The sequence below is a fragment of the Mycteria americana genome, chromosome 2 (assembly GCF_035582795.1).
Source record: "Mycteria americana isolate JAX WOST 10 ecotype Jacksonville Zoo and Gardens chromosome 2, USCA_MyAme_1.0, whole genome shotgun sequence".
Lineage (NCBI taxonomy): Eukaryota > Metazoa > Chordata > Aves > Ciconiiformes > Ciconiidae > Mycteria > Mycteria americana.
This window is the reverse complement of record NC_134366.1, coordinates 160,547,939-160,575,913: the sequence shown is the minus strand read 5'-3', so window position 1 is coordinate 160,575,913 and position 27,975 is coordinate 160,547,939. Positions and strand designations below refer to the sequence as shown.

General features: G+C 44.1%; 1 protein-coding gene and 1 long non-coding RNA gene across 2 annotated transcripts in view; one reads left to right on the top strand and one right to left on the bottom strand.

Moving 5' to 3' along the window:
- LOC142406369 (uncharacterized) overlaps positions 1–27,975 on the top strand; it is an 81,016-nt gene that overhangs the window by 47,290 nt on the left and 5,751 nt on the right. The window lies entirely within an intron of this gene.
- On the bottom strand, positions 237–27,857 carry COLEC10 (collectin subfamily member 10). Its single transcript, XM_075495177.1, has 6 exons — positions 27,642–27,857; positions 15,981–16,052; positions 14,402–14,473; positions 5,462–5,515; positions 4,084–4,179; positions 237–2,605 (listed from the first exon to the last, which is right to left on the bottom strand). The coding sequence occupies exons 1-6, from the start codon at positions 27,787–27,789 to the stop codon at positions 2,214–2,216; spliced, it is 834 nt and encodes a 277-aa protein (XP_075351292.1). The 5' UTR covers positions 27,790–27,857; the 3' UTR covers positions 237–2,213.

The window sequence follows — 27,975 nt, the reverse complement described above, 5'->3', positions numbered from 1 at the left end:
CAGAAGTAAAGATGAGGTGTGGAGAGGATATCAGTGTGATTGTGCCTACCCACAGGGATGTTACTATGCCACTTCTGCATGACTAGTAAGAACTGACCTGCTGTGTGTGATGCTAGCAGCCCTGGGCTTGAACTTCTAAAAGGCATTACTTTTCCTCAAGAAACTTTGCCTTGAATTAGTCATTAGTTCTTTATCATTACCCATTAATGATTCTAAAACCAAAGTGTTTACCTTAATGAGTTTATTACTATAGATCCTAAAAAGTGTAATTCTGCTTAATCTGGGGGGGATATCAATTCCCAGGAAGGGAACAATTCAGGATGAGCTATGTTGTACTAAGTGAACCTGTTTGCCCAAATACTCTCATAGCATAGTAGGGGAGCAATGAAAAGAAATGTGGTCCCACCGCTTCATTCACGGGTCTGAATAGTTCCCCAGAGGGTGTGTAGCAACACAGATAATTTACCGCTGGTAGGAACAAGTGGTTTTCTGGAGGAACAAGTGACAGAGAAACTGGATTACAAGAGTGGTTCTGAGTCAGAGAGTCTCCTGGGATGCTCCTGCATTGGTCATTGCTCAGAGATGAGCTTGGAGTCAAACTAACAACCAGCTAAATGGTTTGGAGGATTTTCCTGTTGAGTCTGAGGTTGAGGAAGTATGACTGTTGTCTAGTTGCCTTTGCAGTGCTGTACACAGCAGTAGAAGGGAGACTTGGAGCTGAGCCTCTGCATTACTAGCTGATGGCATGTCCAGCTCTTCATATACCCCGAGGAAGACTGTGTGCAACTGGTGCTCAGAGTGACCCGCAGGGTACATTTCTTGCACTGTGCATAGTGTCTAGCATTCTCCTTAGCCTCCAGATATCATTCCTTCATTTTTAGTGTCACGTGGGAAAGAAGATCTATAGCCCTGGGGTTTCTCTTGACATCTCCTACTGTGAGGAAAGGTGAACCATGACTAAGAACAGGCTCACTTCTGAAGCAAAATGGTTGCTGTGTCTGAAGAAAAGAGCTCCTTCAGTATTATCAAAGATACGAAAATGGGATCCATTGTGGGCATACTGACATGGAGATCTGAGTAGCTGGGCACTGACAGCAAAGCCTTCACACTTACTGCTCATCATTTGTGGAGAGTCCTGCTGAAGTCCATGACTCAACCACACCTGAATCTGGGTTCTTGGGGGTTAAAGCCTGTTCTATAACTGCTTCCTGTGTTGCAAAGGCACGGGTGATTTTAGCATTAGACATCAAATGTCACTGGCTACTGAGTTAGGGAGTTAACATGTTCCTAGAATCACTTGTTAAACCAGCAATGCACATTGGTATAGCTGATACTACATGTGCCTGTTCACAGCCTACAGCAATGGTGTTGCTTCCTTTGCACTGTTCTCTTTGTGCTAGACTTCTCTATGTTTTTCACAGATTTTGAGGAACATCAGAGGCTAGAACCGCTCCATCTATTCTCAGATTGCCTACAAGCTGTGCAGGCTTGTGTGCAGAAGTGCTGTTGCTAAGTTAATTCCTCACACCTCAGACCAGCCTGATGGATGATAGGGTTGGAAGCAGAGATAAGTGAGTCCTCCCCTGCATATCAGGCAATATAATTGCACGGCCAAATTAAGGAGAGTATAACAACTTCTAATCTCAATTTGAAGTTGGCCCTGCTTTGTATGGAAGATTCAACCAGGTGACCTCCAGACATCCCTTCCAACTTAAATTACTCTATGATTCTAACAAAAGAAGGATTTTTTCAAGAGAAACTGCAAATCTGTTCTCCTAGCTCTGAAGTCACCAGGGAAATTACTGGGACTTCCTGTGCACGTCAAAGATGAGTAAAGTGGACTTTGGTACGTCAAAGTCCACTCTTTCCATCTGTGGACTTTGTGAAGCATATCAGTAATTAATATACCAGTGAGTTTACTATTTCTGGCATTAGTGAAATCACATTCACCTCTGCGTGCTCTAAATTTGCCCCTAAATTACATATAGAAATGCCCACCCTAAATTGCACATAGAAATGAAATAAAACTTCACAACTGCAGACCTGTGCTGACTTTATGGTCACTGCCATCTTAACAGTAGTTGCTCTTGCTTAACCCAGTGAGGTGAAGGCTGAACTGAGCCCTATCCCTGGTTGTCTGCTCTCCCTACATTGGATGAATGAAGAGGGATTATTGTATGTACAGCAGGTGCCAGGCACGTTCTGCGGCACTTTTATTTCTTCTTCTTGAGGAATTCACAGACAAAGTAGATGGTGACTTGGCACTCGGAGTCATTCCACTCTCCTGTGCTGAGCATTTCCACACAGTCCTCACGGCCAGCTGGGTCGTGAGGCTCTCCTTCCTTCCAGTTACTGTAGTTCTGCAGTGGGCTGTTGTCTGCATACACAAACAGCCCTTCTTTTTCCATGTCATTCAGCCCAATGAAGGCTCGGAAGAGGCCGCTGTTGGAGATGTAGTCAGCAATCAGGGTGTTGGTTGCCTCATCTTTAGGCATGGCCAGTGTTCCTCCTCTGTCCCTGCAGTGGATCAAGGCTTCTCTGTAATTCTTCTCTTCTTTCACGATGTAATAGAATTTCTCATCTGTCTCCCTGATACCTGCTATTACTTTCAAAGGGAAAAAAAAATGTTTAATGGCATGTCAACAGATATTGAAGGTGCTTCTGTTCCAATATGACAATGAGATGATTTTTACATTAGAATTAATAAAAAGGACAGAGGAAAAGTATTCCCACACTGAATTTGTGATGAACGATGAGGACGTGATCAGAGACTGATGCTGCTACTAGGACTGACAAGCACCTTGCACACATTAGGACAAGAACTATTCAGTCCTGGTTGGCATGTGTTGCCTGTGACACTTAAGTCATGGATATCTAGTACTAATCAAATTAAGGCATGCTTATAAGGTCAAATAGCAATGTCTAACTCTGGATCACCCCCATTGTTTTGTATGTGTTTGAATACAGATTGTGAAAGAGTGCCCTGGGATAGAAACACAGGGGTATAGATAGCTTTTCAGGCCCTTTCCATGTAGAAGAAAATCAATGTGACCACTAAAATAAGACATTTTAAATACAGCCTGATATTCAGAGCTGCTGTAGCCACTAAGTGGCATTGACTAGGAAGAAAACTGTGGCTGCTCAGCAGCTTTAAAAGACAAACTTCTCAACCAGCGTATATCCTAGTGAATTAAGCAGTGCCAAGGAGCATGCCTGGGCAGCTGGAAGTTGGTTGTCCCTCCTGATGGATTGCTGGAATGGTCCTGAGCAGAGCTTTGGCCTGGGGCAACTAACACTCTCCCAGACAATTCAGGAGTTATCTGAGGCACAGTTTAGGAGTTAGTAGAGGGACACTCCTGATAAGGTGGCATTCAGTTTTGTAGGTTTTAATAATATAGATGAGTGCTGTTCTGTGCTGGTTGCTCACAGCGCCAGAGAACAGTGTCAAACATTTAATTTACTGATACAGACCTAGTCCTAGAAGCAGGTGGAGCCTTCTCAAAATCTCTGTTATGCTGGGAAATGCATTTCCTTCCTTTCAGTGGGGGCAGTTTGCACTGTCCACCTGACAGTGCTGCCTGCAGACGTGGCTTCTTAAAACCCATGTCTTTGAGTGTTGGTCCCTTGTTACAGGGAAATGATGGTTGCACTGAGGGGAGCACTAGGAGTACCGTGTCTGCAGCCTTCCTGTGCAGCAGAAAGGTCAAGAGGTTCCTATTGCTTTTCCCGTCTCTCTGGAGCAGATTGGCACAACCTTTTTCCGTTCATTGCCTAAGTAGCCGCTGAGCCTGAGCAGACTGACAGTGCAGAGGCAGTTAGCAAGCCATGCCTTGTGCTTTTCAGGATTCTTTCTGTTGTGCTGTTGATAATTTCTGTATTGTTTTTGCTTTTAGTCATCTGCTGCTTATATCCTTACAGGTGTAAGACTGTCTCTTTTCTGTATGTTTTCAGAGTGCCTCGCATAGTGCGACCATCTCTCTGGGTCATCTATGGATGCTGCCATAAAGCAGCAATGGTAGAAGAATAGCAATGCAAGATGTATAGGAGCCAAATAAATCACATCAAATACATAAGGATCCTTACCGTTCTTTACAAACTTGATGGATGTGTTAAGACGCGCAACATTGATATTCAGTTGTCCAACAACTCTGCGGTATCTTCCACAGTCACAGACCGTGCCTGATGCAATACAAAGGATAGAGGATTTATCTGTTTAGAAGCATTTGTGTGTGTGCATGGAGGGTCGTCTGTAGCCTACTCCCAAACTGTCTGAAGACTTGGCATCCACTTGTGGAGGGCCAGTCTCACCCTGTCGTGCTGGCCATACTTCTGTTGATCAAAGTGCTTAATATTTTCGCTCTGTACACTCCCTTGCTAACTCACTTAAGAATCCCTGTTTTTAAAAACGTAGATAGAAGAGTTTGCTATCTTTACACCCATATCAGTGTGGGATTTGCACATCCCCTGCCCCTCTCATTATTGATTCCATCTAGCTGCAGAGATGAGGCTTGTCATGGTGATCACTACAGCGTTACATCTGAATGCCAAAGGTCTACCTTTGTATGCGTAAACAGCACAGGTTCCCCGGCCTTCTAATAGAAACAACAGCATCCCTGAAATGGGGAACTGCTGCTTTCTCAGTGAAGGCATTTTGTGAGCGTGCATTGAGGTGGGATTGGCAAAACTTTGGTAGAAGGACTATGTTAGGGAATTGCTGCATGCAGCTGTGGTACAGCAGTAATAGTTGATAGCAACTCAAATAATCAATAACTTTCAAGCACTGAAGTCTCAGTTATACTTCTGTTGGTAAACTGAAATTTGGCTTGGTATAGGTTTTTTTTGTTCCTCTGTTATTCTCAGGAAGAAAATGAGTTGCTGACGGTTTCCCATTAAGAACCAAACTGGCATTGCATATGAAATCTCTTAAAAATGAACACAACTGTACATTCAAGGTGGGAAAACATTCAAGGTTATTAGGACCGAGAAGAACTTTTTGGGTCATCAGATCCAAATTCTTCTCCTGCAAGCAAATGCATTGCGTTCATTTGACAACAGATTATGCTCTATCTAAAATCACTTATTTTTTCATCCCCATGCTCCTCTTAGGAAACTCTTAAAGGACTTAATTCCTTTGGTATTCAGAAACTTTCTTCTAGTTTCCAGTATAAATGTACTGCTGGCCTATCTATGTGTTAGTTTTTATGATATCAAATATTGTCCATTAATTTAGGTGACTCTTCTCCATATTTTGTGTATGTTGGTATATTCATAGGTATCAGTCATGTCCCTACCCAAGCTTTCATTTTACTAAACAAAACTTTTTCAGTCTCTTCCTGTTTGTTTCATCTATTCTCAAGTTTTTCCATGGGCCTCAAAATTTTATGAAACTCCAGACATAGCAACCCTGAAATCAAAGACGCAGCAGACTTGACCATTCTGCAGAGAAGGATGCATAGCATACCTGCTTTTCCCTTTTTTCCAGAAACCCCCGATAAGCCTTTGGTTCCTTTGTCACCTGAATAAAAAGGAAAATATATTCTCACATCTCAGACAGTGCACATGTTAGGGGACCATATTTGAAAAACCTCTTTAATAATATATTAACGGTGTGCTTCTGATAGGAAGCCCTGATGTACTGTACTGGCCAAGTCAAACAAACCATGATTAATTCTGGTATATGGAAATAAGGAGAACCCTTTAATAGTTAACTAACTGATAACACAGGCATCTTGTGTGCTGCTGGTTCCTGGTACCACTTACTTTAAATATAAAGTGCAAAATGACCCTGAGAGGCTGCAAGCAGTCAAGAAATCTGCGAGAGGTGAGACCTGGGTTCTCTCATTGCCTTGCAGGATAGAACCATTCCCTGGATTCAGTAGCTCCATGATGGGGTGAAGCACCAGAGGAGCCTGATGTGCACTAAGCCACTGAATTCATGTGTGCAACAGATTACGTGTGCGGGCAGCAGTTAGCAGCTGCACGAAATGTGGTCAGTTAAGGAGCAGCGTTTCATTTCAGATGTAGTTCATGGAAATGTGATTTATTTTCATCCAACTGCTTTCCTCTTCTTCTGTAAATCATAAAAATGATAGAAATACTTCTCCAAATGCTATGCTACTATGTAAGTGGAGGTGACTAGCTTTTTAAAAAATCTCAGCTGTAATTTAGATCAGGAGCAGCTGGACTTTATCTGAAATTCATGTCAGCTCTTCTTTTATGAATTAAAACCTTCAGAGGTCAAAAAATACTAATGCTTTCTCTGTCTTATTGATGGCCGTGTTTTGATGTGCTTTTTCCTTTATATGGTTGTGGTTTTTTAAAGAAATTAGGAGTTGGCTGTCATTTTAATTAGCATTGCTAGACACTGCAAACTAAGAAGCTGAAATTTCAGGGTTGCTTCATTAAGAACTTGAATGTTTAATGGTAGATTTAAACAGTGACTTAGTGACCTTTGCTTCTGCAAATAAAGAAAATGAGAAAAACTAGAAGGGGACAATAAATTGTACGTTCAGGTTGAGAGAGCGCTTGATTTAAAGGCTCAGAGCATTGATGTACTTACAGATAAAGATAAGCAATTTGTGGGATTCTTAAATTCTAGTCTCCTTTGGTGATTGAAGACATCTTAGGAGATAACTGTCTGTGTTTTCAGTTGTCTAGGTACTTCTGAAAATTAGTCCCTCAGGCCAAATTCTTTTGTTCTTCTCTGATACTGAGGCTGGCTAGAGGCCATCAAAGGTTTATTAAAAACATTGGCTTGAGAAGCTCCCTGGAGAGATTGTTCCACCTACTCTCCTGCAGGCCTGGGTTGATGTGCTGGTTAGAGACCACAGAGTTCCCCTGGGGATGGTGGAGTCCCTGCTCAGCTTTCAAGGCAGGTCTCCTTGTGGCAGAAGTAATATTCCTTCTTAAGTAGCTCTTTAGGAACACCGGAAAGGAATGCCTGAGCCTCTTCTCAGATGACTAGAGCATAATTTCATGAAATTATTGTCCAGGTAGACTTGGAGTCTACCTTGATTTGCAAGTAGTTGTCATCCCTGGTTACGTGACTGCTTTCTTAAAACTCCTAAAATCCTTTCCTTACTGAGCGGTCCTGTGCATTGCTTGCTCACGTGTCCCACAGCAGCTCCTGAGCTTGCTCGTGTGTCCCTGAGCAGCAGCAGAATATTGACTTAGGCCTTCAGCGTCCAAAGCAGAGGTACAAATTTGGCTTTCTCTTTTAGACCTGTCCTGGTTTCGGCTGGGATAGAGTTAATTTTCTTTCTAGTAGCTGGTATAGTGCTGTGTTTTGGATTTAGGATGAGAATAATGTTGATAACACACTGATGTTTTAGTTACTGCTGAGCAGTGCTTACAGAGTCAAAGCCTTTTCCTGCTTCTCACCCCACCCCACCAGCAAGTAGGCTGGGGTGCACAAGAAGTTGGGAGGGGACACGGCTGGGACAGCTGACCCCAACTGACCAAAGGGCTATTCCATACCATATGATGTCATGCTCAGCATATAAACTAGGGGAAAAGCTGACCGGCGGTCTGCTTCTCGGGAACTGGCTGGGCATCAGTCAGTGAGTGGTGAGCAATTGCATTGTGCATCACTTGTTTTGTATATTCTTTTATCATTATTATTATTTTCCCTTTCTTTTCTGTCTATTAAATTGTCTTTATCTCAACCCACAAGTTTTACCTTTTTTTTTTCCGATTCTCTCCCCCATCCCACTGCAGGGGAGTGAGCAAACGGCTGTGTGGTGTTTAGCTGCCTGCTGGGTTAAACCACAACAGTCTTTTTGGTACCCAAAAAGTGGGCTTTGGGGCTTGAAGGGTTGAGATAATGACAGGTCTGACCAGAGTGTATTGAAACAAATTTGTTATAAGCATTCATTATTAGGTTAATAGTTGCTGGTCATAATGTTGATTTATTTGCTCTCAGAGTTGTTGTGCTTCTTCTCAGAGTTGTGTTATGCAACACCTTACTTGCTGTATATATTCCCTGTTGTGCCGTTTATCACCTCTGGGGGCTGGATTAAGGTTATCATTTTGCTGTACTGTGTAGCACTGGCTTATGATATGACAAAATTACTGGTCGAGAGACTAATCTGGTATTTGTACTCAGCGTTGCTGTCATCTCCGTACTTCGGGAACCATCTCTGGGAAACTATTCATAATTGCACTCTTTACCTTTTCTCCTTGGAGAGCCAATTTATGGGGAAGACAAAGGGGGACACTTTCCCCCGGTCTTTCACCTTCCCCTTCTCCTCCAGGCTAGTTATAATAGTTCTTGAGAATTTTGAATATCCTTGGGATGTTCAAACCAGCATGTTCCTATTGCTATGTCTCCTGAATGTGTTTCAGGCCTTGTTTAAGTTTAAACAACTATTTGTTTAAACTAAGTTTGAACAACAAGAATACCACCCACAGATCTGCCCCAAGGCTGGATAGTTATGAGTGGCAGGGTGTGTGGGATAGTATGGGCAAGTACCTAGGACACTGGGCACCTGCAGTGTTTTGGAACTTTACCCCTGAACAAGTGCAGAATCCTGAAAAACTAGTAAAATATTTGGAAAAAGTATGCTGTCACCCTGGCAGCTCCAGAGAGACACAAATCACTGCAACGTGCTGGGGCCTGCTCCATGCCTACCGAGCCCTGTTCAACACTATTCAGTACCCTCAAGGGGAAGAGAAGGTCTCTGGATCTGACAACACAGCGACAGGCACTGTGGCTGCTCCAAGCCCTGTGACAGGCACTGCAGCTGAACGAGAGAACCAACCCATGCTGGTATCAGTCACGCTTATACACAAGAAGTGTTGGAAGTGAAAGACAGCTCGTTTAGTAAGGGAGGAAACTCTTCCCCTACTAAAGGAGGAAGGGGACAAGCCAGACTACTCTGAAGCAGGGCCATCACGAGAACAGGAGGAGGAAGAGGCAGAACTCATAAACGAAACGGTAACCACCCTGATCCCTGTCCCTGAGTGAGCTGTGAGACGTGCGAAAAGATTTCAGCTGTCGTCCAGGTGAGCACATTGTCACCTGGCTGCTCTGATGCTGGGATAACAGGGCCAGTAGGCTGGAATTGGAGGGTAGGGAAGCCAAGCAGCTGGGATCCCTTTCTAGAGAAAGGGGCATTGACAAAGCGATTGGAAAAGGGGCACAAGTCCTCTGGAGGCGACTCCTGTCAGGTATGAAGAAAAGGTATCCCTTCAAGGAAGATGTTATATGTCACCCAGGCAAGAGGACTACCATGGAAAGAGGTATCCAGTACCTGAGGGAATTAGCCATGCTGGAGGTGATTTATGAGGACCTGGACAACGAGCAGTTATCCAAAGATCCAGATGAAGTCAAGCGCACGCGACCCCTGTGGTGGAAGTTTGTACGGAGCGCAACAGCATCATATGCCAACTCATTGGCAGTACTGACCAGGAAAGACGGAGAAGGACAAACGGTGGACGAATTGGCTGGCCAACTCTGGCAATACAAAGAAAGTCTCTCTTCCTCCCTATGGGCCTGCATCTGGGCTGTGGAGAAGCTGTCCCAGGAGGTCCAGCAACTCAATGAGGAGATGTCCTACTCCCCACTTGTATGGACCAGTATCTCAGCTATTAGGAGTAAGCGTTCCACTGCTCAAGAGAGAGGATATAGAGGGTAGACACCACAGGGCACCCTGTGGTTTTATCTGTGTGACCCTGGAGGGGACATGAGGAAGTGGGATGGAAAATCTACCTTGACACTAGAGGCACGGGTACGTGAGCTGCAAGGAAAAACAACCACAAAAGGGGGTTCTTCCAAGAAAATTGCTGCTCCAGTTTCCAGTGGGCAGTTCCCCAGACAGAGTAGAAGGGCTTATCTCACTTCTGATCTCAATGAAGGGACTTCTGATTCGTATTTACGAGAAGTGAGTAACAAATACTGTGACCAGGACTAGAGGGGCCCTGACTCCAGCCAGGTGGAGGAAAGGGACAACCGGGTTTATGTGTGGATTCGATGGCCTGGCGCATCAGACCCACAGGAGTATAAGGCTCTAGTGGACACCGGTGCACAGTGTACCCTAATGCCATGAAGCTATAAAGGGGCAGAACCCATCTGTATTTCTGGAATGACAGGGGATCCCAACAGCTAACAGTACTGGAGGCTGAAGCGAGCCTAACTGGGAATGAGTGGCAAAAGCACCCCATTGTGATTGGCCCAGCGGCTCCGTGCATCCTTGGCATAGACTTCCTCAGGAGAGGGTATTTCAGGGACCCAAAAGGGTACTGGTGGGCTTTTGGTATAGCTACCTTGGAGACGGAGGAAATAATTAAACAGTTGTCCACCCTGCCTGGTCTCTCGGAGGACCCTTCTGTTGTGGGGTTGCTGAGGGTTGAAGAACAACAGGTGCCGATTGCTACCACAACGTTGCACCGGCAGCAATATCGCACCAACCAAGACTCCCTGATTCCCACCCAGAAGCTGATTCGTCGACTGGAGAGCCAAGGAGTGATCAGCAAGACTCGCTCACCCTTTAACAGTCCCACATGGCCAGTGCAAAAGTCTAATGGAGACTGGAGACTAACAGTAGACTATCGTGGCCTGAACGAAGTCACACTGCTGCTGAGTGCTGCCATGCCGGACATGCTGGAACTTCAATACAGACTGGAGTCAAAGGCAGCCAAGTGGTATGACACAATTGATATCACTAATGCATTCTTCTCAATCCCTTTGGCAGCAGAGCGCAGGCCACAGTTTGCTTTCACTTGGATGGGTGTCCAGTACACCTGGAATCGACTGCCCCAGGGGTGGACACACAGCCCTACCATTTGCCATGGACTGATCCAGACGGCACTGGAACAGGGTGAAGCTCTGGAACACCTGCAATACATTGATGACATCATCGTGTGGGGCAACACAGCAGCAGAAGTTTTTGAGAAAGGGAAGAAAATAGTCCAAATCCTTCTGAAAGCCAGTTTTGCGATAAAACAAAGTAAGGTCAAGGGACCTGCACAGGAGATCCAGTTTTTAGGAATAAAATGGCAAGATGGATGTCATCACATCCCAATGGATGTGATTAACAAAATAACAGCCATGTCCTCATCAACTAGCTAAAAGGAAACACAAGCTTTCTTAGGCATTGTGGGTTTTTGGAAAATGCATATTCCAAACTACAGTCTGACTGTAAGCCCTCTCTATCAAGTGACCCAGAAGAAGAATGATTTCACATGGGGCCCTGAGCAACAACAAGCCTTTGAACAAATTAAATGGGAGACAGTTCACCCAGTAGCCCTTGGGCCAGCCCGGGCAGGGCAAGACGTAAAAAATGTGCTCTACACCGCAGCCGGGGAGAATGGCCCTACCTGCAGCCTCTGGCAGAAAGCACCAGGGGAGGCTCCAGGTTGACCCTTAGGGTTCTGGAGTTGGGGATACAGAGGATCCAAGGCCCACTATACTCCAACTGAGAAAGAGGTATTGGCAGCATAGGGTTTGAGCTGCTTCAGAAGTGGTTGGTACTGAAGCACAGCTCCTCCTGGCACCCCGACTGCCAGTGCTGGGCTGGATGTTCAAAGGGAGGGTCCCCTCTACACATCATGCAACTGGTGCTACGTGGAGCGAGTGGGTTGCACTGATCACACAACAGGCTCAAACAGGAAATCCCAATCGCCCAGGGATCTTGGAAGTAATTACGGACTGGCCAGAAGGCAAAGATGTCAGAATATCACCAGAGGAGGAGGTGATGTGTGCTGAGGAGGCCCCACTGTACAATAAACTACCAGAAAATGAGAAGCAATGTGCCCTGTTCACTGATGGGTCCTGTCATCTTGTGGGAAAGCATCGGAGGTGGAAGGCTGCTGTATGGAGTCCTATATGACAAGTCGCAGAAACTGCTGAAGGAGAAGGGGAATCGAGTCAGCTTGCAGAGGTGAAAGCCATCCAGTTGGCTTTAGATATTGCCGAATGAGAAAAGTGGCCAGTGCTCTCTCTCTATACTGACTCATGGATGGTGGCAAATGCCCTGTGGGGGTGGTTGCAGCAATGGAAGCAGAACAACTGGCAGCACAGAGGCAAACCCATCTGGGCTGCTGCATTGTGGCAAGATATTGCTGCCCAGGTAGAGAACCTGGTTGTAAAAGTACATCACGTAGATGCTCACGTGCCCAAGAGTCGGGCCACTGAAGAACACCAAAACAACCAGCAAGTGGATCAGGCTGCTAAGATTGAAGTGGCTCAGGTGGATCTGGACTGGCAACATAAGGGTGAATTATTTATAGCTCAGTGGGCCCATGACACCTCAGGCCATCAAGGAAGAGATGCAACATATAGATGGACTCGTGATCAAGGGGTGGACTTGACCATGGACACTACTGCACAGGTTATCCATGAATGTGAAATATGCGCTGCAATCAAGCAATCAAGCAAGCCAAGCGGTTAAAGCCTCTCTGGTATGGAGGGCAATGGCTGAAATATAAATGTGGGGAGGCCTGGCAGATTGATTATATCACACTCCTACAAACCCACCAAGGCAAGCGCCATGTGCTTGCAATGGTGGAAGCAACCACCAGATGGCTGGAAACATATCCTATGCCCCATGCCACTGCCTGGAACACTATCCTGGGCCTTGAAAAGCAAGTCCTATGGTGACATGGCACCCCAGAAAGAATTGAGTCACACAACGGGACGCATTTCTGAAACAACCTCATAGACACCTGGGCCAAAGAGCACGACATTGAGTGGGTATATCACATCCCCTGTCATGCACCAGCCTCTGGGAAAATTGGACAATAAAATCGACTGTTAAAGACTACACTGTGAGCAATGGGTGGTGGGACATTCAAACACTGGGATACACATTTAGCAAAAGCCGCCTGGTTAGTCAACACTAGGAGATCTGCCAATTGAGCTGGCCCTGCCCAATCAAAACTTTTACATACTGTAGAAGGGGATAAAGTCCCTGTAGTGCACATAAAAAATATGCTGGGCAAGACAGTCTGGGTTATTCCTGCTTCAGGCAAAAGCAAACCCATTTGTGGGATTGCTTTTGCTCAAGGACCTGGTTGCACTTGGTGGATAATGTGGCAGGATGAGGAATTCCGATGTGTACCTCAAGGGGATTTGATTTTGGGTGAGAATAGCCAATGAACTGAATTGTATGATGTTAATTGCTATATAATACTGTATGTCATCACTACTGTGGTTGCTATATGCCATATCAATGGTATTAAAGTAAGAATCACCCAGATTAATGAAGAATGAATTCTGATGAAATCGAGCAATGTCCCATGATGATAGAACCGGACAAGTGCAGCGGTGATGGAACCAGAACTGGCTTCAGCCTGCAACAATCCAACCCCACACACCATCTCTCTTGCCCGGAAGGACTGTTATGACAGATGGAGCCCAAAGTCATGGACTAAATGAACCCAACAGACATTTTAGAGGGATGGCCCATAGACTAAGGGCCATCTGTCTGTATATATCAAATGCGTGTGTGTATATCTGTGTATATATATCAAAATACAGGAAAGGTGGTGGTGATTAATTGGAATGTATTGGAAAGTGTGAGACCTGGGCATGATGTAGATGGTATAGGATAAGGGGTGGCTATTGTCCTGGTTTCAGCTGGGATAGAGTTAATTTTCTTTCTAGTAGCTGGTATAGTGCTGTGTTTTGGATTTAGGATGAGAATAATGTTGATAACACACTGATGTTTTAGTAACTGCTGAGCAGAGCTTACACAGAGTCAAGGCCTTTTCTGCTTCTCACCCCACCTGACCAGCACGTAGGCTGGGGTGCACAAGAAGTTGGGAGGGGACACAGCTGGGACAGCTGCCCCCAACTGACCAAAGGGATATTCCATGCCCTATGACATTCTGCTCAGTATATAAACTAGGGAAAAAGCTGGCCAGAGGTCTGCTGCTCAGAACTGGCTGGGCATCAGTCAGCAGGTGGTGAGCAATTGCGTTGTGCACCACTTATTTTGTATATTCTTTTATCATTATTATTATTATTTTCCATTTCTTTTCTGTCCTATATCTCAACCCACAAGTTTTACCTTTTTTTTTTATTCTCTCCCCCATCCCACTGTGGGGGAGTGAGCGAATGGCTATGTGGTGTTTAGCTGCCTGCTGGGTTAAACCACGACAAAAGCGTTCAGAGGATTTACTTCACAAGGGCCAGATTTCTCCCGTCCTCTTTTACCATCAGAGAGGATTGATTTCTTAACTCATAAAGCAAATTATTTTAGCCAAGTAAGTCAGATATATTGCATGTGGGAAATAAAACAAGAATATCTCAGTTAGCTCTCATCACCAATCTTTATGCATAACTTTATTTGGAGAGCATTGGTCACAGCCATTATTTGATATTACGCCATACCTGGAACTCTCACAAAACACATATTTACCTTGAGGGAAAAAACAAGAAAATTCCCAGACCAGAGCTTACCCTTTCCACCAATTGGACCGATTTTCCCAAGCATTCCCTGGTCACCAACATCCCCCACAGGTCCTTTGTTTCCTAAGAGAAGAAATAAAGAGGAAAAGAGTATGGATGGTTTCTGTCATTTCTTTCCCAAGGCACTATTTAGGTCTCTACTGCTGCTATTTTTCCTGAGCGTGGCCAGTCCGCATGTGTGGCAGTCGAAATGAGTGGAGCCCCAAGGATGGTTGGAGGAGGACAGCACAGATCTCTGCTACTGTAGGATTACAACAGTAGGACGTTGCAAGGCACCTTAGTAGAACTGCCTGTTCAAATGCCCAGAAATGTCATGTTTTCTTACAGAAAATACAAACTAAAACTACTAGTGAGTATTCAAATATTGATTTTACTTCACAGCCAAACCAGGCCGACAGCAGGTTTTATGTGGGGTTTCTTTTTCTCCACCCCAGACAAAAGCCTTTCCTTCTTCCTTGAGGTAAAGTCCTCGTGGCTTTGCTGGGAATCCTTCTCAAAGCAGGACTGCAAATCGGGAGCTACTAGTTTTGCTGTATGTGCTTTCCCAGTCCTCAGAGCACCAAAATAACAGATATCTTTTCAATTGATTAATAGTTTAAGTTCTAAAAGAGCTGGCTAATGATGACAGCCCAATTTAGGGAATCTCAGTTTGCACACTGAATTTAACATCACTAAGTTTCTTCGTAAATAGTTGGTTACCTGATTCCCTTGTATCTTACCTCATCTTCTTGTTAAGGTAAGAAGCAAAGACATATGAATGCATTTAAAAATGGAAAAGGTTTTTTTTTTATTATAACAATAATCAGGGTGATTTTAAAGTTTCTATAAAAGCAAAAACTTTCCTGATTAGTCTTAAACTACTGTCAAGGAAGAAAGACCATGGATATGCATTATCATTAAACTCTAATGATAAATTAAGCTTTTGAATTAGAGTATGCAAACAAGGCTGACACCACCACATCTGGTGCCTCTGAATGCTCTGCCCAGCTCACACTGTGGATATGGGATATGTTTAATAGATCCGAGTCCTGAGACATCTGTGACTCCTTGTTCTCAGCTCGGATGCTGTTTGATCAGAGGAACTTCGTTTCTCAGTGTATGCCTCCATTTGCTTTTCTGCAAAACAGGGACAACTGAGACCGAATTTTGTTGAGCATCCTGATGTATTACTAGGAAATAACTCAAAATTCAGTTTCAACTAAAGGATCATTTCAGTAAGAGAACAGTAATCTTTCTGATTATACATATGATCTGGGTAATGATTATATCTGTGATCTGCGTCTTCTGGATCGCACTCATGGCAGTCACTTGGGAGAGCAGCAGTAAATGTAGTGGTTTATAACATGACTCTTCAAATTTATTGCCATACATAGCTGTCTTATGTATGGGTAGGAATTGCACCAAGCTCTCCGAGTATTGTTAAATTCACTGATTAATGTTTGACGGGATTGTGAAATCCACTGGTGCAACAAGAATGAAAAGCATTAAACGTCACTGATCATATGCACCAGTACAGTTGTGTGTAATGATATTCATATACTAGTAATAGCCAACAAACTGTCATAAATACCTTTTGGTCCTTTTGGTCCAACCTTTCCTTGTTTGCCCACTTCTCCTCTATCTCCTTTTTCACCTCCATCCCCTTCCAAAAAACAGAAAATAAAGCATCATGGTACATTTCTCTCAGTGCAGTAAGTGCAACCATACATCCTCAGAAAGTAAAGTTCATGGGTTATTTTTCCTACTAATTTCTTTTTATTTCACATTGAAGGCACAGTAGCCATGGGATAAATTTCCAGAGAAGAGCTGATGAATCATTAGGATTGATTATCATTAGGAAAAGCTAAAAACTTTCCCTTTTGGAGAGGCTATTCCAACATGAGAATTATAGAACACCAATTTCTAGTCCTACCCTTTAAGCCCAATTAGCTATAAAGCAGATAAATAAGCCAGTCTTTCTCTCTTGGGAAACCTGTACACACATGGAAGAACTATTTGCCAGGGGAGGCAACAGGAATTTATTAATTGTTCGTAGTGACTCTGTTCGTAGTGATTCTGTGTCCAAGGTATGCAGATGCTTTTGGAGTGGGAGGAATGTAAATATGTTGAAATAGATCTTAACATAGACCATAGCACTTAGTATGGCAGAAGTCTTGCCTTCAGTTTTTGACAGGTGACATTTATATGTTGATATAACAAACGTGTTTTGCAATTACTCCAATGCTTTATTTTGAAAATGTCATACACAGAGTATCTGTAAGAGGTAAAATCATTGCATTTATTACAGTAGCGCAGAGATTTCTCCAAATGAGATCAAGACCCTATTACACAGGTTCCTGTATAGTCCTGTATAAGTACTCTTACTATTCTAAGAGACAGTCTCTCACTGAGCAGCTTACAGTCTAAAGGAGCAAGACAGCAATTAGTAGGAAAGAAATGTTATCTCCTTCCTTCGGTAGCATCCAATTTTGCTTCACATTATGCAGGAAATTGGAGGCACAACTGGAGTTGATTTTCTTACCTCCTACTTCTTCGTTTTGAGCCAAATCCCAAGAACATCTTTCCTCAGTTTTTTTAGACAATACTGAGGGGGTACAACCCCTGCACCCCTTTGCACCAAACGACCAGCACTGAATACAGGCAGTCTTCCAAAGCCTCTCCCCCCGTCCCCTGCCCTTGTCTGCAGTAAGCCTTGCTGTGCGGTGGGAAGCAGTGCCACCGTCTCTTGGCCAAGCCAGAATCTCACGTGTGAGCGGCAGCCAGTTGTGTCTGTGCCTGCAGCCCAGAAGGGGAGAAGAGGCTGCAGTTCAGCATACGGAGTACCCAAGGGAGGGAAGTCTAGATGTCAGCAAAAGAGAAGTGAGGACAGAACAGCGTTACGTGACAAGACCAATAACCTGTTTCACTGAGGATGGTACCTCCAGCCCTGGCAGAAGGTGTTCAGGGAACTGGATGTGCTGAGGGTGACTATGGCCCAGGCAGCCACTTCCAGCCTCCCACGAACAGCGGTTTAAAGGGCTTGCCTGAGCCAAGCACTGCATCCAGACCACTCATGAACAGCTACTAGTGATTCTTCCCTGCACAGATTAGTCCTGTGTCTTTTAAACCCATTTCTATTTTTGGCCCCTGTAATATCCTGTGGCAGAGAGGTCAATGATTTAATTATGTGCTGAGGGAGAAAGTAGCTTCCCATGGTTGCTTTCAAACTGATCGTTTCATTGGATCTCATTCTTATTTCCTGAAAAATACTGCCCACTCATTCCTGATTTACTTTCTCCTACTTCTGTAGCCATAGGTAGCATATTGTGGGCTGTTCTATGAGGTGATGACAGATGAGAAGTGGTGCATATTAGTTGCAGGATATAAAATGTAGTATTAGCTGGTTGGCTCCTTTCCACGTCAGTTATGTGGACTGGGCTGAGTCTGTCCTTGTATGCCGAAAAAACCGCAGTGCTGGGACTCTCTTGTGGAGAGCAGACTCACCCTGTTGGTCAGGATGTGCTTTGCGGGGATGGTCAGTGGTCCAAGCTGAGGAAGATAAAGGGCTGAACTTCAGTCCCCGTTGGAGGGAGGAAGCATTTGCTAGAGGTATGGACAAGGAGGAAACATGTGGGGTGTGCTGGCTCACTCGGGTGCTCTGTTTTTAACACCAGCTGCTACAGGACAAAGTAGGAAGGGAAAAGGCTATAAGCAGGTAGCAACAGAAATTTTAAACATCTCTATTTTCACTGGTTCTTAAAAATACTGGAAAAGTCAGTATATATTTCCAAAAGCCAAGCTCCTTAAATATCCAGCTGAAGCTGTGGGTCTAAGCCTGGAGCTGATGGAAGGATGCCTGCTTGTACTGGGTCCTTGTCTACTGATCATCAAACACCAGAGCCAGAGAATGTACGGTTTAATTTTGCTGTTGACCTCAGTGCTAACAACATTTACAACTGAGAAACCAAGAAATTGTTCTTTCCAAACCCATCTATGAAACCCTTGAGAAAAGTGTAAAAGTCACTTCTCAGTAGTTCAGAAATTCAGAAAAGATTCCCAGAGGCTGTCAAAGGGCTTGTGAAATGAAATTCCAGGAGAAGGTTAAGAGCTGATCTGATCACGGTCTGCAAACCCGTTCAGGGGGAGAAATGTGTGATAAAAGAAAGGAAGCAGGCTGTTATTCAAAGGCTGGAAAAGCTGGATGAGTCCTGACTAGAAATGCAGCATGGGGATATTTAACAAATGGACTGCGCTCTCCGGCAGGGAAGGGAGATGTAGGAGGCTTTTCATGTCCAGCCTTTCCCCGTGCAATGAATTCCTTTGTGTAAGATATGCTGTAACTCTGGGTCTGGTGTAGAAACTGCTGAGGGAGTTTCTTTGGCCTGCGTCACGCAGGAGAGCAAACCAGATTCCTGCTGACCTTCCAAACCAGGGCTTGTCACCCTGGCAGTCCTCATCAACTCTCTCAGGCCAGCTAGTTACATTCCCTGTGGCTTGCAGACTGCTCTGTTGGGGTAAGGGCTCTAGAGAGACTGTTGTTTGCTGCAGAAGGAAGACCTCTGTGCAAGAAAGATGGGGTTTTTTTTCTTTTTTTCTTTTTTTTTTTTTTTTTGTGGTAAGAAACATTGCTTAGACAGTTAATCTTAGAAATAGAACCCAGGAAAGAAAGTCAATATACCAGTGGAGAAGCTGTGATTACTTTCTGAAGGTGTTTTCTTCCAATCTTAGTTTCAACATTTGGAGCCACTAAAAGCTGCCATGTTTTTTTCTGAGAGACTTTAGAGCAAGCTTTTCACACGTGAGGCTGCTGGAGATGAAGTTAGGTTGCCCTGTATGGGCCATCAGACTGAAAGCTGACAGATGAAAGGGATAAAAGCAGGGGGGGGGAAGTTTGTTCTGGAGATTTTGAGAGATTAGGGAGTGTCTCAACTTCTATTCCTAACACTTCGTGTAGTCCCAATTTTTGCTCAAGCCCTCTAAAAGCCCAAGGGAGATGGAAGTAAGGTCTATCACCTGTTTCATCTTGGCGTAAAGCAGCCTACCACACTCTGCCTTAGTTTCCCCACCTAGGAAAATGGGAAGAATAGTAATTTGCCTATCTGTAAGGGAGGGAAATCCTGCTTTACTCCCCATATTGCATCTGAGAATGGATAGGCAAGGGTAGAAGCAAACAGTATTAATCAGTGGTACCACCTCATTGTTAATTTAAGACTGGATTAAGCTCAGTGCTTGATAATACGGTGTGATAACTATAAATGCATTGTGTCCCCCTTTAGCTGTTGTGTGCAGTGATGTCAAATTTTGGCAGGAAACGTGAACTCTTGGGTTATGCTCCCCCCTTGTGGTCTCGCTATGATTTGCAGCCAGGTAGGAGGGATTGTGAAAGGTTGGTTGACTTTGTATTGGGCGGGGTTGAGTTGGCTTCGTCTCTAATTTATAGTAAGTATTCCTCCTTTTCTTCTGGGACTTCATGTGGACAGGCCATCCCACTGTATTAGCCACTTTTTTGTAATCTGCCAGAAAAAAAATCTAAACCTGCCAGTATTCTGGACTGGGTTTTTGAATTTTGTACTACTGTGCTTTGTGCAACATGAGTTTTCTTACAGAAAAAAACCCTCTCTGATCCCTGACCTCATATGCTTGTAGTCTATACCTAGAGGTTAACCTCTCCTTTGTGCTGGTGTACACTTGGGAGAGTGTCAGGTTAAGTTTTATCCTAATTAGCAGATTGTGACCTTAAAACTGTGGTTGCAAGGATGTCAGATACTGCACTGCACTGGCATTTGAAGCATGGGTGAAGCACTTGGAGCCAGTAGCTGAAGCAAGACCATTTCTCAACCTTGTTAGTATTCCCTCAAGCTGATTCACTTCTTCTGTGTCACAGATTTAAAATACTGGACTATTAAAGTGAACACATGGAACAATAAATTACCAGACTCTTCCAGCTTGGGACTGTGTGAGACAGAAGGAAAGCAGAAGCCATAAGCAGTAAATGACTTTTGCAGCCATTAGAAAATTTTAATTGTAATTGAGAGGGAACCCCAGACCTTCCTTCTTCTATAAACAAGCTCAGGAAAATGCTGAAGATCTAATAATCAGTAGGATTTTTAGGCAGCTGAAAGGGGCTCTGCCTTTTTAGGAGTTTCACTAAATAACACAATGTTGAGAGGTTACATTTGGTAAGAATTTAATTAGTAAGACTTTACTGACCTTCAAGTGACTTAGATTTCCCTGCTGACTCTTTTGTAGGCAATTTATCTGCTTTGCATTCATGAATGGAGGAAGTTGTCAGGTTAAATTGTCCACATATGTTTAGTGACTCTCCAAGTCTTGTGATCAAGGGCTGACCCTGGTTCTTGGAGACTCAGGGTGTAATCCCTGGGGATTACAGAGCCCACACTTATCTATAGAGGCAGCCCTGCATCAGGGTGAGAGGATGTCTGCAGGATGCCTAAAGGCTAAAGCTGGGATGAGACTCCTAGCTGGGTTTATGCATGTGTTTCTCTGGGAGCATGCAGTGTCCAGCCTGTTCACCCGGAGCTCTGCTGAGAGACTCCCTGGGTCTACGCAGGGTTTTACTGAGACACTTCACCCGGTGTGCTGGCAAGTCATGGCCTCAGGTCAGCTCCAATCCCTGTCTCAAAAATACTGCAGAAATGTTAATTCTCTCTAAGCCTCTCTGTTGCAGTGAATCAATTAAATTGTTTCCTCTGAAGCAAAAGAGGGGCAAAGACCCTTGACTATACCAACCCTTCCCAACAGACAGTATGGGTGGGACTGTCCCAAGTTTAGCTCCCTGTACTCTGTACGTTGCCACTACCCCCACAGGCTTAGCACGCACCACAGCCCCATATACCTTCCTCCACACTCCAGGGCATACCCACCCTTTCAAATGCTAGAAACACCACTTATGCTGGGCTACAGCACAGCTGTCCTCCTACATCAGGTACTCTGAATTGAAAAAAGCCCACCACCAGCCAAAAAGTCTTTGAGAAGCCCTGGGGGCATGACTGATTTGCTGGGGGGGGGGGATGGTTGATCTTGATTAGTATGCACATAGATGCTTTGCACTGCTTGCCTTGGATGCATTTAGCATTCCTAGGCATAGCCAATGTCCCACCACAAAGGCTTTGTATGGAATCTGTTACGCGGTTTTACTCTCTGATCATACGTGACACAGTTCTGCTGACCTCCGTGTTTCATGCTCTTGGTTCCACCTGAGGTGGCATAGGGACCTTCCCCACCTCCACAGACAGCGTGTGAAGGGTACGGGTGATTCTGCTTGTCCTGGGTGTTAAACTAAAGGGATAAGGACATGTGTGTAATTCTGAAGCTTTGAGACTCCTCCAGGAGCAACTGAATGCCTTGCCCTCCTGGAAGAGCCTTGCAGATAGCCACAGGATTAGCTCTGCAGCTTACAGAGACTGACCCTGAGCACAGTGAACCTTTGCAGCGCTTGCGCATGTACAGTCTCTATTGAGAGGTTTTGTCACCAGAGGGAGTCACAGACTCCAAAAATAAGCAAATACAGCCCAGTTTGTCTTTCTAGTGTACGAGCGCGTCACAGCTGCGTCAATGGAAAGCCTCAAGATTTCCTCTAATTTCACTTTCAGTGTCTTTTAGGTCCTTAACAAATTTCCTGTAGCAGTGGGGATTCTTGCTTTCAAGCTATATATGGCTAGTGAGGACAGGATTGCTTGACATCTTCTGCCTATTTGACACAATGTTCTCTTCCCTGTCCTTCCTCCTCCCTTCAGCCCCCAGCACTGACCTGCATATCTCCCTCCCTTCTGCCTGATGCTGAGCACTCTTCTGACCCTGTGTTGAAGGAATTCAACTCACTAAACAGAGGAATATCAATAAGGCAAATAATACAGATTTTTAGTGAGTGAGCTGAATCAGCTCAGTGAAAAGTCTGGTGAGTAAACAGCCGAGCCAGCACAAGGTGAAGGTAGGACCACATGGTCAGAGCGGGCGATGAAAAAGATGTTGGGCCTCCCCTTTTGGCGAAAAACCTGACAGATGAGCGCAGCTGTAGTGTACAACTGCACCTATAGCCACTCTCCCAGGTGTCCTGCAGGAACATGCAGGATTCCACAGTTTGCACTGTGAGAAATAAAACATTTTGCTCACAAGTTCTTGGACACATTGTCTTTTTTCACCCAGCTTCAAATTAGACAACAGGGGCCCAGTCACCTTCCCTGGTGAAATGGAAAGAATCTTCAAGAATAAACTGGATTCTCTGCTCACTTTTCCACTTTCCACTTACAAACATCCACTGACTTCCGTAAAAATACCCTCTTCTCCTATAGCATTGCATGAGCCAGACCCAAGCCTTCGGTAGGCTCAGTGAAGCTCTGCTGACTTGTATTATTTGAAAGTGTGGGCCTTTGTGCATGACTGGGACATACATTATTTTTTTAATAACACAGAAATAATTTAAATTATTCCTGATTCTCCTTTCACTTGGTCTGCCCAATTTAATTTTCCCAGCCTGTTCCCCTGCCATTCTGACATGATCTCAGAGACCCATGGATTATGGTGGCTTCAGTGAGGAACCAAATGGACATTGGTAAGAAATACAGGCCCACTATCTTTTGAATTTTTGTATCTTAAGTCCTCACATACATGGTTTGTAGCGCAGGCTGAAAAACTTCATAAAGTTAACGTACACTAAAATGAGGAAGTCTAAAAGACATGAAAAATAGAATTATGTGTTGAAATTAAAGGGCTCTTCAGATCAAATATGAGGCGCTAGGAGGGAAGTTTAGTTACAGGTTTGAACAGCCTATAGGATGTGGTAAGGCATTTTATATTTTCGGAAGGAAATGTGGATAGCAGCATATCTGGCTTCTGAGAGAGTTTGAGATTTTCCAGGAGTGGAATTGCGTAAGTGCAATGAAAGCTGAGAGATGGACAGCTATACCAGAGACCACAGTAAATGCTATTCTGAGGCGCCAGCCACTGTCATAGAGTTTATAAGCATCATTTGTCAGAAATAATAATAAGGAAATGCTTTACATCTAAATTGCTATGGGAAACTCCCGGTATTCTTCAGATTTCATCTCGTTCCAGTTTCTCAACCTGGATCTGATTCAAGACTTTTGAAGTTCCTGTGTCTGGATTTCAAAGGAAATGAGCTGGGACCTGGGACAGATAGCAAGATCTAGAGCCAGTCTTCTGAAACACTGAGCTCCCACGAATCCACATGAAATTGGCTTCTGCAGAGCCAGCTCCTGCCCCATTCTTCTTCTCCCCTTGCTAATGCTTTTAATGGGAGTTTAGGAGTCAAAGTTTTGGGCCCTCTGCTTATTTCTGCCCTCATGTTGTTGCTTATTGATTTACTCAGATTAGGTCAGATCCCATCTCATCTATGCCAACAGCCCACTTAAAACTTCCTTTTCAGGTTAGACAAAGCTGAGCTTGCAATCTCCAGGAGAGAGCAGGCTAGACGAAAGGACAGAGCTGGGATACCGGTCGAAGGCAGAGCCCAGGGGAGCAGAGCCTGGTGTTCCTGCTGCTGCCACGGCATCGGCCAACAAGCGGTGCTTTTGCTCTCACCACACTAGCTGCTGCCTCCCCACAGACCCAGTTCCTCTCTCAGCAGCAGCAACAGCCAGCCTACTTCCAGGCTTGGAAGGGTGGAAAGTAGACAACAGGGCCATAACTAATTTTGCTAGGCCAAGCACTTGGCTGCTTTGGGAAATTTGTTGTTTTGTTTATGCTTGATCTCGTTCTGTTTGGGCCCAAGAAGTCGATGGAGTACAGACCTTGGCCTTTATTACCCTAGTTACTCAGCTGTGGTTCAGCGTTACCTAATGCAAGTTGTCAGAGGTCCTGTGCCAAAGCAGTCCAGCTAAGACCAAGTTATTCCTAAACATCTCAGGTAAAACACCAAAAATCACTAGTTATGAATACTGAAAATCTGTTTTGGTCCAAAGCACATATTTTTTTCTTTTTTGGTTTCTAAGGGTATTTCAATAAGGGTCCTAGAAAATGCCTCACACATTTCTATTTTTAACTGCTATATAAGCCAGCTTGCTGTGCATCTCAAAAGCTTTTTCAGGAAGGCAGAACAAGACAGCCATTGCACTAGGACTATGTTCACTAAAAAGACTCCCCTCTTTTTGAGAAAAGACCTGAGCATTGCCTAGAAAAGGAAACTGGGAGAGGAGTGCCAGCTTTTGCTTTTCTCTTACTCTTTTTTTCCCTTTTTCTGGCATGTCTATTTAGAAAATTTCTTTGCGTAATTCTTTACAAACAGACTTCAACTTTCATTTGCTTGCATCAGTGATGGAAAAGCAGCAGACAGACAGAGGGGATGGCAAGGCGCCTGGTTTGCATCGCGCAGAACCACCAGAGGTCGGACTTAAACTCCTGTTCATTTCTAATGTTGAGCAGTTTAATTCAGACTGACTTCTATCGTTGCAACAGAAAGTGCAAAAGGCTTACAAGACATTTACTGCATTCCTTCTATTCCTGGGAGACTGCATCCTTCCAGGGTATTTTCTAGCTCTTTGTGTTATACACAAAGGCCTCTGGCTTTGCCTCATGCTTTTTGGGAGCTGGTGGGACTGTCACAACTGGTTTGAAGACTTTCCTGATAATCAGCCTGGAATTACCCTTTCTTTTCATCCCATCACTCATATCATACTTCTCTTGTGGCATCTCAGATATGAGCATAACAAAGAGTACATTTTTGAAGGGAAAGAATTTGGCTTGTGCAAATTAACTTGGAAAAGTTACATGTGGCTTGTACAAGAACTGGCCAATTTTCACAACACTAATGACCCTTTTTGAACAGGTGATTTTCAGGGCAAGAACATAGAGAGGTCAGGTGCTTGCTCCTGTAGCAACTGTGAATGCCTAGATGATGAATTGAGTAATGCAACCTCCAACAGTGCAAGAAATAAAGGATTATAAGTTCTGAGCCTCTCCAGACAACCTCACTTCTTCCTCAGCTTTCTCCTCTCCATTGAGCTGTGTGATGGGAACAGCAATATTCCTGCTGCATAGCACCAGGGACCATCCCACTTGTAGCCCACAGACTGGCTAGCCTACAGGACAATTTGTGCCTTGCACTGCGATAGGTGAGATGGGACAGTGTAGGAAGTCTTACAGCTATTGAATACCTTTTAATTCCTTGCACTTCTAGGTGCTTTGGGCCATTAGACACTCCCATGTTCATATGGAAGGAGGAAGTTGCCGCAATAGGAACCTGGCCTGTGGTGGTAGAAAAAGCTGGCCAATGTACTGTGCGAGTTCAGCACCTCCATCTCATGGGAGCACCACTGTGTTTGACCATAGCTGAAGATGCTCAGCAGATGGGCGTGAGGGGGTGAAACTTGTGCAGGGTGGGTCAAACCCCATTTTCAGGAGAATGGCGGACAAAGGGGCACAACAGATGTAGCACAGAAAATAAAACTTACAGCAACAAGAGTCAGAGGCTTCTCCATTGTCAGGGTTACAGTTTGAGCAGCAAAGTGTTGCCTGTGGCTGTGGTGTGGTTGTAGGCTGGCGATCATGTGCTCTGAGTCTGTAGACATAATACGGATAGAGGAAAACTGGCAGCAGGACAGACTTTCTTCTGCCGTATTAGGTCAGCATGCTTCATCTTTGACTACAAGGGATGCCTGAGGAGTAACAGGGTAGCTCACACACCCAGCCTGCTCAGTCTTTAATTGCCCATCTGACTGGCAGTCAAAACAAGCAGTGCCATTGAGACCCTCTTGTGACTGTCCTGGATGAGCTCAGATCTGGTAGGAACTGAAATTAGTCTATAGGATCATACCACAAAGACTGCGAAATGTATTTGATAACCTGCAGTGGATGTGAGGCAGTAATTTGGAGATGATTTACTTGATACTCCTTTTACCAATCATGAATCTTGGGCATGGTAATCTAATTTTAAAGTAGTAGTGAGGACCGCGCCGATATACTGTCTGGCTCCTCTTGTGTCTCGGTGTCAGCCAGGAGGCAGTAGGACTGGTAATGACTAAATACTGCCTTTTCAGTATCATGCTTACAAAGAACCATAATATCTAACCTTTAAGTGCTCCCTATACAAGCTAGACCACAGAAACCAGCTGGAGTCCCAGCTACTCTCATGTTGTCACCAGACCACCTCATTAGCCTTGTGACTTGTTAAACACAATTCTGTCAAACTTTGTTCTCCACCCTGCCATTATTCAGATACTAACTAAACAAACTCCCACTGGCTCCCTTGGGGATCATTACATCTCTCTGCATTTATGCTGTGGCAGCAGAAGTTTAAGCTTGGATTGTAATCATAAAGAAATTAACTTGCTGATTAAAAATGGTCCTTTAAGCAACATGCATTTGAATAATCCATCATAAAAACAAATGAGTCTGTAGCAGTGCTTTTGACTTGATAATTTTCTTTCTGCTTAAAATTTAAATCAGTTGCATTTTTTTCTCTCAGTCTATAGCCTATAGAAAAATACGATGAATTACTAAAATGAAAGCAATAGTTCGAACTGCAATAGCCATGGTGTGGAATATATCTTTTTAGATCTGTCACCGCAAGATAGATTTGTACGTCATGGACCTAATTTTTGGCTGAGATACCCTCCAGGCAATTCCATTGACGTTAGTTGTGTTACACAAAAAGTAAGTTAATGCAGAGAATTTGGTTTCAGATATTTGCAAAGTGTTTTGAAGATAAAAGAACTGCACATGCCAGAGCTGATCTAGTTCTTGTTGAAATCTGTAGTGAAGGTCCTGTTTAATTCAACAGGAGCTGCTGGATCAGGTCTGATGAATGCAGCAGAGCTGTGTTTACAAGTAAGCATTCGGAAATAATGACAGTTCAGTCATTTTAAATATTGCATATCTCTCTCTACCTATAGGTGCAAAGTGAACCATTAACAGTTCACAATAGGTGCCTACTTTTAGACAAAGTCACTCAATTTATGGCTGCTAGCTGTACTGGTTGTGTGATGAATACAAGAAGTAAGAGAATATTTATGTGGCTGGCGAAAGATGCAAAAGGACATCTCTAACTTATATGAGACTATGTGGCACTGTTCCTGAAACTAAAGAAAAGCAAATTCAAATCTCCTTGCTTCATCACTTTCCCCCATCACAGTTCCACTTTTCTAGATGTTCGTACAGTCCACAATAATTCACATCTTTCATCCCCAGCCCATGCCACAAGCCCTCCATGTCTCTATTTTTAAAAATCAGCCTTTATCAGTACTGGTCTCAGCATTAGCAACCTGATATTCCTCACCTTTTGGTCCAGGTAAAATTGTGTGTGTCGAGCAGACATCTGTGGTAGGTCGATTGTCAACATCAAAACCAAAAATCTGAACTTGGAAGATAAAAAGCACTACTAGGGTCCCATATTTCCTTAGCTGTTGTTCGTTCTTGCTGCTCATCCTTACAGCTTCTCAGGAAATGCCTTTCGTTGTTACAGTCTTAACAAATGCAGCTGATTCAAAAATAAATGCTCCACTAACTGAAGCAGTGCAAAGATTAGGAGCTACATGCAAGAACAGCTAAATAAAGTGAAGAAAGGAGTTTGACAATGCTGTAGTTATTTCTGTCCTGTATGTTATCCAGGA

Bases quoted from the DNA above. Each gene is read 5' to 3' on its own strand.
- COLEC10 (XM_075495177.1), bottom strand. From the start codon at position 27,789: ATGAGCAGCAAGAACGAACAACAGCTAAGGAAATATGGGACCCTAGTA. The intron at 16,053-27,641 runs GTGAGGAATATC...GTTTTTTGGAAG, and splicing joins AATTTTACCTGGACCAAAAG to GGGATGGAGGTGAAAAAGGA. The intron at 14,474-15,980 runs GTATTTATGACA...TTCTTCTCTTAG, and splicing joins TGGACCAAAAGGACCAAAAG to GAAACAAAGGACCTGTGGGG.